The sequence below is a fragment of the Condylura cristata genome, unplaced genomic scaffold, assembly GCF_000260355.1.
Source record: "Condylura cristata isolate star-nosed mole 26May11 unplaced genomic scaffold, ConCri1.0 scaffold00002, whole genome shotgun sequence".
NCBI lineage: Eukaryota > Metazoa > Chordata > Mammalia > Eulipotyphla > Talpidae > Condylura > Condylura cristata.
In genome coordinates this window covers 28,301,316-28,314,529 of record NW_004567103.1, presented here as the reverse complement: position 1 = coordinate 28,314,529, position 13,214 = coordinate 28,301,316, and the positions used below count along the sequence as shown (strand labels likewise).

At 39.7% G+C, this 13,214-nt stretch overlaps 1 protein-coding gene across 2 annotated transcripts in view; it reads right to left on the bottom strand.

Annotated features, from left to right (window-relative positions):
* ANKRD44 (ankyrin repeat domain 44) overlaps positions 1–11,133 on the bottom strand; it is a 172,608-nt gene extending 161,475 nt beyond the window's left edge. For both annotated transcript variants that reach the window (XM_012728683.1, XM_012728685.1), the window contains exon 1: positions 11,034–11,133. In XM_012728683.1, coding sequence (XP_012584137.1) covers positions 11,034–11,069 — 36 coding nt within the window. In that variant the 5' untranslated portion in view covers positions 11,070–11,133. The remainder of the gene's footprint in view (positions 1–11,033) is intronic.
* Between the last annotated feature and the right edge of the window lie 2,081 nt (positions 11,134–13,214).

Genomic DNA, 13,214 nt, shown 5'->3' with positions numbered 1-13,214 from the left:
GCTAAAGTCAGTCTTAACGGATAAATGTATATTGTTTCATCTCCCTAACCACAACATTATACAAGGTTTTATAGACAGGGAACAAAGGCCAGAATTGATTAACTGAGTTCCTCAAGGACATGCGTGGATTCAAGGTTTCCACCTCCCAGCTGAGCCCAAGGTCCTGCTCTGCCCCACACTTGCATATTGGGGAGGCTGATAAGGATGCATCAAGCAGACAGGGAAGGACAAGCAAGGTTTGGTTTTAAAGGAATAATAAATCACAACCCTGAATATGTGTGTGCAGGGTTATGGAAGGCCAGGAAGGTGCTTAAAAGTGGGACTAAGAGGAAGAAGGTGTCTTTATGTTACATCTGAATAACTCTAGAAAGTACACAGTCGGAAACCCATAACTCTCCCAGATTGTCAGGTGTAGCTATTAAAACAGAAAGTGCTTGGCAAGTGGTATGCCTATAACCAGCTCAGCAGGCTCCTGGGGAAAAATCCCTCCCACACGACAGGCTTCTACCCTAATTGAATAACCTACATTTAAGCTCTTTGTTATTTCTTTCTTTTCCTTAAAATCAGTTGTAATAATAATGTGCCTATAAAGCTACAATTGGAATGTTTTCTGGCAGTCATAATTATACAGTTATTTTTATATGAAGCCAAAAGAAATATATCCTGTTAAAAATTAGGGCTGGAACAACAAACTGATCTAAAATACACCTTATAATCTTTTAATTTCTACATGCCTTTTAAGAATTACCTGGTACTGGGTTATCTCCACCCAATTCATTTTGAAAATGAGTTATCACTTTTCCATAAAACCTCAAAATGTTTCAGATTTTTAGTACATTTTCATTGTAAAACAAATTATAAAATAAAATACCCCAAAAGATATCTGGAAATTTCACCCTAGTCAAAATTATCTTTCCAGTATTTATGACATGAAATGGTTCATATACCAAACACAAAGAAAAATTTTATGATAAAACAGTCTAGAATCTCATCCATGACAAATCGACTGTCTTCAATATCAAAGAAAGGGGTCTCCCCTGAAATTCCTCCCTACAGGGGAAGTGTGATTTTAGAAGCAAGGAATTCCTACTAGATGAAACTGTTCCTTCACCACTTCAAGCTCCAGCTGGGACAACAAGAAAGGTCTAGCCATCAGTGTGGGTCCCCGGCACCATGCCCCTGAAGGGTATACTACACAAACTCAGACAAATACAGTCGGTGAATATTAATAATCATATCCTAATGCTAAATAGGAGCAACTTTAGAAATCGATTAGTTGGGTTTGTTTGTCAGTTAGTATGTGTGTGCTTTTTATAGAAATGTACTTGTTTTTACCATTAATCAACATGATACATGATCAGTATAAAAATAGTAGTAATACACAAAGGAATAAAGGAAAAAGCAAAAATCCCACTCTACAGATTAACTCCAATTAGCATTTTGAGGAACAATTGCCCAGCTCTCTTCTTAAATGCACATGTGATATATGCTATCTTAATTAACATCTGGCTGTTTCACTCAAAAATATATTTTGAAGAGCAATAATATGTATGGACCAGGAAAGAAACTAATACAAATCACCTTTTTTAAAGGTAGCATAACATTACCACATTTGGCTGTTAAACTGGTCATTTCTAATTTCTTGTTAAATCCCACTACTTTTATCTTTCTACTTTCTAACTCTAAGATTTATCTTGGTACAAGAAATTAAGTTTTATACTTTCATACTTTTTCTGAATATGATCTATTAAATAACCCACCACAACCTCAGTAGTTTCAAATAGTTCCTTTATTTTATACAAAAGTCCACATATACTTGAGTCTGGTACTGAATCTTTAAACTGTTACATATACTAAATTGACTATTGCTGTGCCAGTAACATTGTTTTCAATTCTATAGTCTTATAATTTGTTTTACTATATTTTATGAAACACTCCCCTCACTGATTTTCTTTTTCAAGAGTTTCCTCACATGTTTATTCCTTTAAATAAAGTTAAGAATAGGCCCTCCCTGGTGGCGCAGCGGGTTAAAGCACAGCACTGAGAGTCTGAAGCCACTTCCGCATGAGTTCGATTCCCCAGGAGGAGACCACATGGCGAGCCAGACCTCTCCTGACCCGCCCACTGCTTCCCTCAGCAGTGTACTTCGTCTAGATCTGCCTGTTCTGCTCCCCACTCTGTCTCTGGTGAAGCCTCTCACCGCCCCTGAGCCTCTGGCCTGTACCCCAGTTCTGTATGCACAAATAAATAAATCTTTAAAAAAAAATAAAGTTAAGAATAATCTTGTCAAGTTTCCCTTCCCCAACTCTTACCATTCAATTTACTTGCTGTGAATTTATATCTTTATTTCAAACAACTGAATCTTTTCTCCATCTAAGAATAATGTAGTTCATTTTTTTCCATTTACATCTCCCCAACATTTAATATCTATGTGAAAAAGTCACAGTCTTTTATCCTACAATCACATTCTCAAACTATTTACATCTTTTAATTAAGAGATTTTTTCCTTTGTACAATTAAAATATCTAACAATTACAAAATAATATTAGTTCCTCTGCATTTGCAATGTATCCATTGCTTTAAAAATAACTTAGTATATAGAGGGTTCAAACTGTACACCACTGTAAGATTTCTCCTTCACAGAGGATGGCTCTTCAGTCTCTAGAGCTGGAGAAATAGAGTCTCAACAACAAGTATATGAAAAAATGTTCAACATCACTTGTAATAAGGGAGATGGAAATTAAAACCACAATGAGATACCACCTCATACCAGGGAGAAAGGCATATCTTAAAAACAACTAGCAACAACAAATGTTGGCGAAAATGTGGGAAAAAAGGAACTCTCCCGCACTGCTAGTGGGAATGCAAGCTGATACAACCACCATGGAAAGCTGTTTGGAGGTTTCTCAAACTGCTAAAAATGGAGCTTCCATATGACCCAGCAATCCCACTCCCAGGTATATACCCAAAAGATGCCAAAATTTTGATTCAAAAGGACACCTGCACCTCTATTTTTATTGCTGTTCTATTTACAATAGGGAAGACATGGAATTAACCCAAATGCCCAAAAGTGGAGACTGGATTAAAAAGATGTGGTACCTATACACAATGGAATATTACTCAGCAATCAAAAAAGGTAAACTCATGTCTTTTGCAGCAACATGGATGGAGCTGGAAGGGATCATGCTTAGTGAGATAAACCAGAAAGAAAAAAGAAAAAGATCGGATCATTTCACAAATAGCAAGAGTGTAAGAGACCAGAGGAGGGGGGGATAAAAAGCAATTGTGGCCCTCCCTGGTGGCGCAGCAGGTTAAAGCACAGCACAAAGAAGCTTAAGCCACTTCCGCATGAGTTCGATCCCCGATTGCCCTGGAGGAGATTCACATGCCAAGCAGACCTCTCCTGACCCGCCCGCTGCTCCCCTCAGCAGTGTACTTCCTCTATCTGCCTGTTCTATACCCCGCTCTGACTCTGGTGAATCCTCTCACCCTCCGCATGTCTGCAAAAAAAAATGAACAACTATATGCCAGAGACATTTTATGGGGGTGGAATGGGATCAAAACTGGGGTGGGAAAGGTGCACCGGACTATGGTGATGGCACAAGGATGAACTGGTGGTGGGAAGTCCATGGGGATTACAACCAAGATGGAAAAAGGCACAAAATAAAGAATGATATAAAATAAAGAAAAAGAAATAGGGCCTCAAGCTGTTGAGTACCTCATGGAGGATAATTAGGAATGATGCTAACCAGACCTGCCTTCACACATTTTAAATGATCATGAAGCCACATCACTGCAGCTGTCTGGAGTTCATGAATCATCCTCTATAGGACACAGGTCATGGCTTCCAAACCACATCCTGGGCCGTGGTCCAGCAAGGAGCAAGGGATGTGACAGTATTGCCAGACAAGTGCAGAGACACAGGTACCAACCCTCAGGACAGCAAGCATTTCTCCCAGAAGGTCAAGGAACCACTAGCCTCCCCCCACCGACCCTCCCCACCCCCACACACACACTCCGCCTAGGACAGGTTAACTATCAAGACTTGGGGAGCACAGACCGCTGCTCTCCCTGAATAGAGTGCTCAGCTTCAGAAACATGCTTTAGATTTTGAGGTGCAGGTAGCCAGAGAAACAGAACTGCTGAAGATTTGCTGATCTTATCATAGTAATTAGCAAAATGGTGACCTGCAGCCTGGATTTGGCCCACAGATGTTTTCTTTGGCCTGAACAATGTTGGGCCAGTTCTTGGGAGCCAACTTTTTAACAATTTAGAGATTTCCTGTATTTTCTCTTTAAAATGTGAAAAGTTTGGGTTGCACTGCTCCAGCATCCCTGTGGGCCAACACTCAGGGAGAGCTACATGGGTCAACACATCCACGAACTGTGTGTCCATCATTTATGGAGCCTGTTTTGCTTCCCCTGGCTGCAGCTTTCCAAGCACTTTCTAGCTTGGGCCTAAGTCAGAGGGTGTCCAGTTCTCTAAGCTAACAAAACATCTCAGGTCTTTAAGGGAAAATATCCCAGTATAAAAGCTTAAAAGTTGATGCTATATATTTTGTATTTCTAATATCCTAGGAAATTTGATATGATAGCACCAAGCTGAAAACTTTAAGGAAGATATTAAATTTACTGCTTGAAGTTCTTTGGCTAAAGCTATATTGAATCTTTCTGAATAGATTTTTAAACTTCTGTGTTTAAAAGAATAGCACAACTGGCCCTCCCTGGTGGCGCAGCGGGTTAAAGCACAGCACTAAAAAGCTAAAGCCACTTCCGCATGAGTTCAATTCCCACCTGCCCCGGAGGTGACCATATGGCATGGCAGACCTCTCCTGACCCACCCGCTGCTCCCCTCAGCAGTATACTTCATCGATCTGCCTGTTCTGCTCCCCACTCAGTCTCTGATGAAGCCTCTCACCACCCCTGAGCCTCTGGCCTGTACCCCAGTTCTGTATGCACAAATAAATAAATCTTTAAAAAAAAGGGGTGGTACAGGTAACAAGTTTACCTTTGATTATTTATTCATACAGAACTGGGGTATAGGCCAGAGGTGCAAGGGTGGCAAGAGACTTCACCAAAGACAGAATGGGGAGCAGAACAGGCAGATCAATGAAGTACATTGCTGAGGGGAGCAACGGGTGGCCAGGAGAGCTCTGCCATGCCATGTGGATCACCTGCGGGGCTGGGGATGGAACTCGCAATGAAGCAGCTGTGGCTAGCTTGCAGTGCTGTGTCCTAACCCATTGTGCCACTAGGGAGGGCCCTGATAATTTATTTTTTAAAAATCCTTCCTTGTACAATGTTAACACTACTTCTTTTTTCTTACTTGGCTCTTGAGACTCATCGGCCACCATCACCTGATTTAATGTCAGTAATCATAAGTACAGCTTCAGTGATTTTTCTCCCTCCTTTCATTATGAATTCTTCATCAACAAAAGCTGAGCTTTCACCTCAAGATTTATTCTATTATCTTCACATATCTCTTCTCAGAATTGGAGAGAGTGAGCAAGTGCACCAAGATACGTGGGCCTACTAGGGCAAGTAATAAACACTAAGAGCTTGACAAAATCATTTTGTTGTATAAAGTAGATGTGTAAAAATCATCAATTTTGGGACAACCCAACTGCAAATACATTTTTGAGACTATTGAAACAAAATAAAATTGAATATGCAGAGTTAATTAATGTCATTCTATTTGGTGTAATAATGATTGCTGTGTGTTCATATCTATTAGTGTTATTTAAAAATAAGAAAATAAAACACATGGCCTTGCTGTCATGTGGTTTAAAACCTTACAACTGTTGTCTGTTGTAACTATGAGAGACTAAGTCCAGCCATGAGAATTTCCAAGCTGTCCTAAGAAGAGATTTTGATCTCTAAGACTCAAAGAAAAACAATGTTGAATATAAGAAGTATCAGCTAAGAGCCCAAGATGGAGAGGGAGGGATGTCACATGTGTCATTATTGGTCTCCTTTCATAGTATTTTTTAAAAAGATTTATTTATTTATTCATACAGAACTGGGGTACAAGCCAGAGATGTGGAGGGTGAAAGGATTCACCAGAGACACAGCGGGGAGCAGAACAGGCAGATTGACGAAGTACACTGCTGAGGGGAGCAGTGGGCGGGTCAGGAGAGGTCTGCCACACCATGTGGTCACCTCCAGGGCAGGCGGGGATCGAACTCATGCGGAAGTGGCTTTGGCTTCTTAGTGCTGTGCTTTAACCTGCTGTACCACCAGGGAGGGCCTATTGGTCTCCTTTAGAACTTCCTGGCTAGTGATCTTCCAGGAAGCTTATTACTTGACAAGTCAATTCATAACTTCTTTTGACAGCTCTATCTATTATTTCTTATATTTTAACTTTAAATATTATTTTCTGTAGCTTACAACCACATGACACAAAGTTAATTCTAGTTCCATTTTTAATTCAATGATATGTCAGGATACTTGGGGCATTTCTGTCTTTCCCTAGTCTAAACACCACCAGTTTCTCCAACCACTTCTCCCATGCGTGACTTCCTCTCTGCCTTCTCTATTGCCATCAACAGACAACCTTCTGTCTCTGACCCTGTTCTGGTGTGGTACAGCAAAATTAATTGTTCACAACGTGTTGTCATAGTATAATACCCAAAGTGCCTTTCTAGAGTTCCAGTTTTGATTTTCAGAATCTCTGCATTCATTTTGAACTCATTTTGTATGAAACGTCAGCTCAATTTCATTAGCCTGATAAGACCCTCTAAAATCTTTCTAGCTATTAGTCACATCTGGATAATTTAAGTGGATTTCTCATGTTGTACAACTGTCTTTTCACATTTTCAGCCCTGGCATGTCACTAGCCAGAGAAACCACAAAGACACTCAGAGTATCTTTCCTGATCTTTCAGTGGCTCCTCGAATTCATCTATAGATTTTCAATCTTACAACTGAAACCTGGGAAAATTAACTCAGCCAGACACTGTTTGACAACTTGTCCTTACCTGGAAAGAAATGAAAAAAAGGCCACAAATTGGCTCAATATAAATAATAAAATAGGGTTTAGTCATCCACACAACATATGTTGCAAGAAACTGGACTGGACAACCGAATGAATGAGAATGAAGGTTATAGTGACATATGCTCAAGCACATACTCTCCCCAAAATAGAACATAGTTATTAATATGTCAAGTAATACAACTGGTAAGGTACAAAGATCTGTGAAAAGCTGAGAGAAGAGGTAGATTTCTTTGGTCTGGCCAGGAGGTGGCAGAGAGGGCAGAAAACAAGATACAAATTAGAACAACTAAATTGAAGAAGAAATCAATCTGGAAGGGCAGGTGGGGTGGAACAGCAGGGATGTGAGGATCGAATAACTACCAAAGGCTTGAACAATTTGGTTTGGTTGAAGAATAGAGCTCATGAATACTACTCATAGGAAATAAGGTTTGAGAAAACAAAGAAAGGCAAAGCTGAATGAGATTGTATCTTTCTCAGGACCAGCTAATCAAAGGGTATTTACACCAAAGAACAGGCCAATTCATCAAAATACACAGAAGGGTGGAGGGAAAAGGCCAATAAATCAGAACTTCGGCCAAAAAGAAAGATTTAAGTGAATAAATGGAGGGTAAAAGAGAAAAGCAAAGGGTAAGAAGGAAAAAAGTCAAATATTGTCTTCCAACTGAGAGGAGGTGCCTCTGGGAATTACTTCCTTTCCTTGGCATTTAAATGTACAGCTTAGATTTCTAATCATTTATCTTCATTTCCCTATGTCCTTTGTTAACAACCACTTCCCCTAACCTACTTAATCCACCTCAGCAAAACAGTCATTATGACCAATCCTCCAAAGAGCGTTGGCAAAAGAAAAGCAAGACACTAAGAGATCAATTCATTATCTCAGATATATCTGACCATAGAGAGAAGGGTCAGCTGATCTTCCTGATATACTCCCTAGGGAAGGAAACAGAGAAGTGATGAGACAACCTAACTAGGTATGAATGGAACAAAGGGACTCTGGACGCTGATGAGCCTCATGATCAACCTACAGAACTCAGGTCTTCCTACTCTGTTCATTTATTCTTTCACTTATTCTTCTCTTTCCCTTCATCCCACCTTCCCCTGCCACCATATACCAAATAACACACAAATATAAGAAAATTCCATGGGAGACCCTTCATCTCAGTTTACATGTCACTCCATCAGTCCAGCATGATTGACATAGATCTGTACATAGCATCCTAGGTTTTTTCTTTCAGAAACGCATGGCCATGTGATTTTTCATTCACTGTCTTCTCTGCCATGTTGCAAACTCCTTTAGGGTAAGAGATGATTCCTTAGAACCTAATGCAGGGTCTGAACTCAGTGAATAACTGCTGAATGAATAAGATTTCACAAACAAGTGATTCTGCTTGAATTCCCTAGAATTCTGTACCCCCCCCAAAAAAAATGGTGAGGTCAAGATTGATAACTATTCACCAAAGTCATTGTTCTAGCATTTTTGGGCATAGCTCCTCTAATTTCCCAGCCTCCCTTGCAGCTATGTAAGGCATCAGATGAGACCTGGTCAGTGGTAGGGGAGTAGAAGTGATTATACCACTTCTAAGCTGACCCATAAAAATACTCCGGTGATGGGGGTGGAGTGGGGAATGGGATCAAAAATGGCGGGGGGAAGGGAGGGAAATGTACGGGACTATGGTGGTGGCACATGGGTGATTTGGTGATGGGAAACCCGCGGGGATTACAATTGAGATGGAAAAAAAAATGTGCAAAATGATGTAAAAATAAACTTTTGTAATAATTAAATAAAAAAAAAAATACTCCGGTGCTTTTCTTTCCCACCCATGCTTTTTTATCTGAACTGGACTAGAGATGCTCCCCTCTGTGACTTTAAAGACTGTTGATATTCCCTGTATGAAAAAGAGTCATTCCTCTCATCTGTTCATAAAGCTAAACTTCTCATGTTTGAGTCATCATAAATTTAGGAGTTATAGTAATTAACTATTCTAGTAATACTCTAAGGTTACAACTCAAATTAAACTTTCCTAATCCATACCAGCCAACAACTACTTGTCACTTGCCTAGGAAAAAATAAAGGCACTCAAATCTTTTTTTTTTTTTTTTTTTTTGGTGTAGACAACTGAATAAAAGTTGTTTTTTCATATCATCATGAAGACCTTGCCTTAGACGTTCCTGGGCTTGTGTCACAGCTACAAAATAGCCTGGGCAAATTCTGGTGGTGTCAGGACACTGGGCTGTCCGCTTTTTTGTCTTGCCTCCTAACAGAATATAGCACCTGCCCCACAGACTCCAGACAAACATTCTTGAGTAGCCTAGCTCTGGCCTCATGTGTGGTGTGTTTACTAGGCAAAAATGTCACAAAACATCACATCTTTCAGGGTCAGCTGGAAAAAGGTTGCCAGAAGTTTTTTTTTTGTTTTTTTTTTTTGTTTTTTTTTTCAAGAAGTCACAACAACCTGTACTGCCACTGAGCACCAAATGGCCTGCCTTCTCAATAGAGCGTCCAGCTGCTGATAGATACACACTTAGACAAAATCCATTTCCCTGCAAAGCTCCTCTTACATGTATATTTGACTCTTTCTGATGTTTCCACTTAACACTAGAGACTTCAAAGAGAATGCCTCTCCCTGATGGACTGAAGCATTTAGGTAATTGAATTACATTAAGAGAATTAAAGGCATGTACTGCCTATAATTGCTTGTTCAATCCAGGGCTAGGAAACTACTAAAGAGTAAATAATTGACTAACTCTTTTCACCTTTCTTCATTACAAGTTTGTTTGCTTCAGGATCGTCCAGATCAGGTGGTACTCTGTGGGTCCTAGACCCTTTTAAGATTTTGATGAAATGCCTTGACCTTGTCACAGCAAAATAAATATTTCTGTAAGTGCATGCATCTATTACATATGATTACAGAGACTCTCAGGTTGCCTAGTTCACTTATTGATCCAAAGTTCATGGACCTTCTAGGGAAGAGGTCAGCAAACTTTTCCTTTAACGGTCCAGATGGTCAATATTTTTGGCTTTTCAGTCCACATGCAATCTCTGTCATATCTACTCAGCTCTGTTGTCACAAGGTGAAAGATCCATATCCTTGTCCCAAAAAAACTTTATGGACATAAAAGTCTGCTTTTCATATATTTTCCCTATCACAAAATATACTCTTTTTTTTTCATTTTTTTTCCTAGTTACTTAAAAGATAAAAACTACTCTTAGCTGGTAGCCTATGTCACAACAGGTGAAATGCATAGTTGTTAATCCCTGCTGAGGTCATGGGTCTTATGGGTTCATCACCTTGGAAAATAAAAATATTATTTTCTCTAATTTCCAACAGGGATTTCATGATCCCTTTTATTATGAATTTAGGCAGCAATTCTCAGTAGCATCAGCAGTAAACTTGGTTTCCAACAGAAATCAGTTATGTTCAGACCACACTAAAGTGGCCACAGGTAATGAAAAATATTATATTCACTGTTTTAAAAATATGGTCACTATGAAATCTTTTGCTGAATCTCACTATTTAAAATTGTTGAGGCCCTCCCTGGTGGCGCAGCAGGTTAAAGCACAGCACTGAGAAGCTAAAGCCACTTCTGCATGAGTTCGATTCCCGCCTGCCCCGGAGGAGACCACATGGCGTGGCAGACCTCTTCTGACCCGCCCGCTGCTCCCCTCAGCAGTGTACTTCCGCGATCTGCCTGTTCTGCTCCCCACTCTGTCTCTGGTGAAGCCTCTTGCCACCCCTGAGCCTCTGGCCTGTACCCCAGTTCTGTATGTACAAATAAATAAATCTTTAAAAAATAAAATAAAAATAAAATTGTTGATAAAGAAGCATATATTAATATAACACACATTTGATGTTTAATATTTTGAAACTATATTTAAACATAATTTATTTCCCTTATAACACTATTATAATTCATGGACTTAAAAACAATGCTGAGAAATAATCCAGAACTTTCACCAAATAGTAAAGAGGTCTACAGTACAGAAGAGGTTACCAGTCCAGCCTCAGAGGCTTGAGCTAGCAAAACAAGAGCATCTCTTACCAGAGCATTTACATCTTCCGTTTTGTGGATGAGCATTCGAATCTCCTCTGGATCACCGCTGAAGATTGCTTGGACCAGTGGTGGCTGGAAATACAGGAGAATTTGAATTAGAACTAAATACTTTCAGACACAAATGACAGGAAGAAATTTTGTTCTTCAAAGCTGATTCAACAATTATCAATTGCAAAAATTAATATGGCTCAGACCCACCCTCAGTAGAAATCTAGTGGAGATATTTGCATAAAGAAATAACTATAATGTGATTTTAAAGCCTTGACAGTTATATCTAAACTGAAGCTAAGAGGCTAACACAAAAACTGCACATAGTTGAAACTCTCATTGAAAAGCTCTTAAATTTTCCATGAAGGAAACTACCAGATCTGTGGTTTTGTGTACATGATGATGGCCTATGACTGTCTCAGCTTTGATTACACAATGTCCATGGAAGCCTCGAACAATTCCATTTCTACAGGATGCTGTCATGTTTCTGGCCTCCTGAACATTTCTTTGTCAATGTTTGGAAAACCCTTGAAATCATTCCCAATAATTCCAAAAAGTTTTGGTCAACAAACACTGGCTGTTTTTAGATGAGATTACACCCCACTGCTTATCAAAGTAAGTGGTATAGTGTCAGAGTGGGGAGCAAGTACATTACTCAGCTTTTGCTACTGAACCCACCTACACTAAACAAGAACCCAACATAAAATAGAAGGATTTATGAAGTGTGGTGGAAACACCACTGGAAGAGAAGGCAACTCTGAGGATGGTAGGAAATTTAAGGAAGTCTATCCAAGGAAGCTTCATGGAAGGCACCTTAATGAGAGAGTATGAATTGCTGACAAGGAAGGACATTCCAAGCACAGGGAATAGGGTGTGCAAAGACATGTTGTTCCAAGAAATTGATGTCAGAGGAGATTCTTCACATGCTTGTTGGCTACCTACTAATGAAACCTCTAGTTATAAGACCCGAGGCAAAGATCATATTTCAGACAAACACAGAGTTAGATACAAACTCAGGACTTAAACAAAAATCTTGAATTTTGTTGATCTGTTTCATAATTCTCTACCTGCTATTCTTGTGGTCAAAGGCCTCTGTGTTTTTCTGCCTTTTTAAAACGTAAGAGAAAATAAATAACAAACCCAGTCACTATATGATGACAAGTAGACCCAGAGTCTGACAAGGTTTTTGTGTTATAGCAACAGTGGTCAATCAACAGTTGAGAAGTTAAGATTCCGAGGAACAAATCCATCCCAGTATCTCATGCACCACAAGTTAGTCATTTGAAGGGTACACAGGTAGGTAAACAAAGATTCTCATCACTCATGAATGTAAGGAACGCACATAGAAATTCTGTTACATTCAGTCCTCACACTTCTCAAGAAAGACAAGCATTCCTAGTTATGCCTGGAATGTTCCCAAGGAGAACCACCCTAATAAAGCTGCCAGGCAAGGAGGCCAGCACAATCTTTCAGCAAGGAAGTTTTTGTAAATCTTCCCCAAAACCTCTATACTCAACCCCCTTAGACAAGTTTGAAGGGTGTCATTAAAGCACAGAATTCCCAGGAGAACATTTGTTCCATCACCTTGGCATCTTGGTCTGCTAAAGGCTGCTTTGGAAAATACTATCAATACACAGAATCCCAGCATACATCGGGAGCAAGGAGAATTATTTCAACTCTTCCAGTACTGCAGTTGCACATATGTGCACCACACACACACACATTCACATACACATGCCTACATTTGTACATTATATACACGTATGTATCTATACTCCTATTTATATGCCAAGAGATACCAATCAATTCATATACATTCCCTCACAGTACCTGCAGAATAGAAAGTTCCCATTCTCCCAAGTCCAAAGTCTTGTTCAATGTATATCTTTAGCCCCAGCTAGGCCACATAGCAATTGCAGCTTCATTGTCTTCACAGTTGTGAATACAAGCATCATGGGATCCCATATATGCAAGCATCATGGGATCACAGACTCATGCCTTGCTTGAATGGAAGCTGTGTGCCCTCTTGAACTAAATTACTGTGACTGCTGAACAAGTAGCATATTAAAAATAAAACAAACATTATGGGTATTTCTTTTTTGCTTCACGGTCCCCAAAAAACATGCCCAGAGGGCACTCCAGCATTCTATTTTGTTGGAATTTTAATCCAATCCTGCTGTT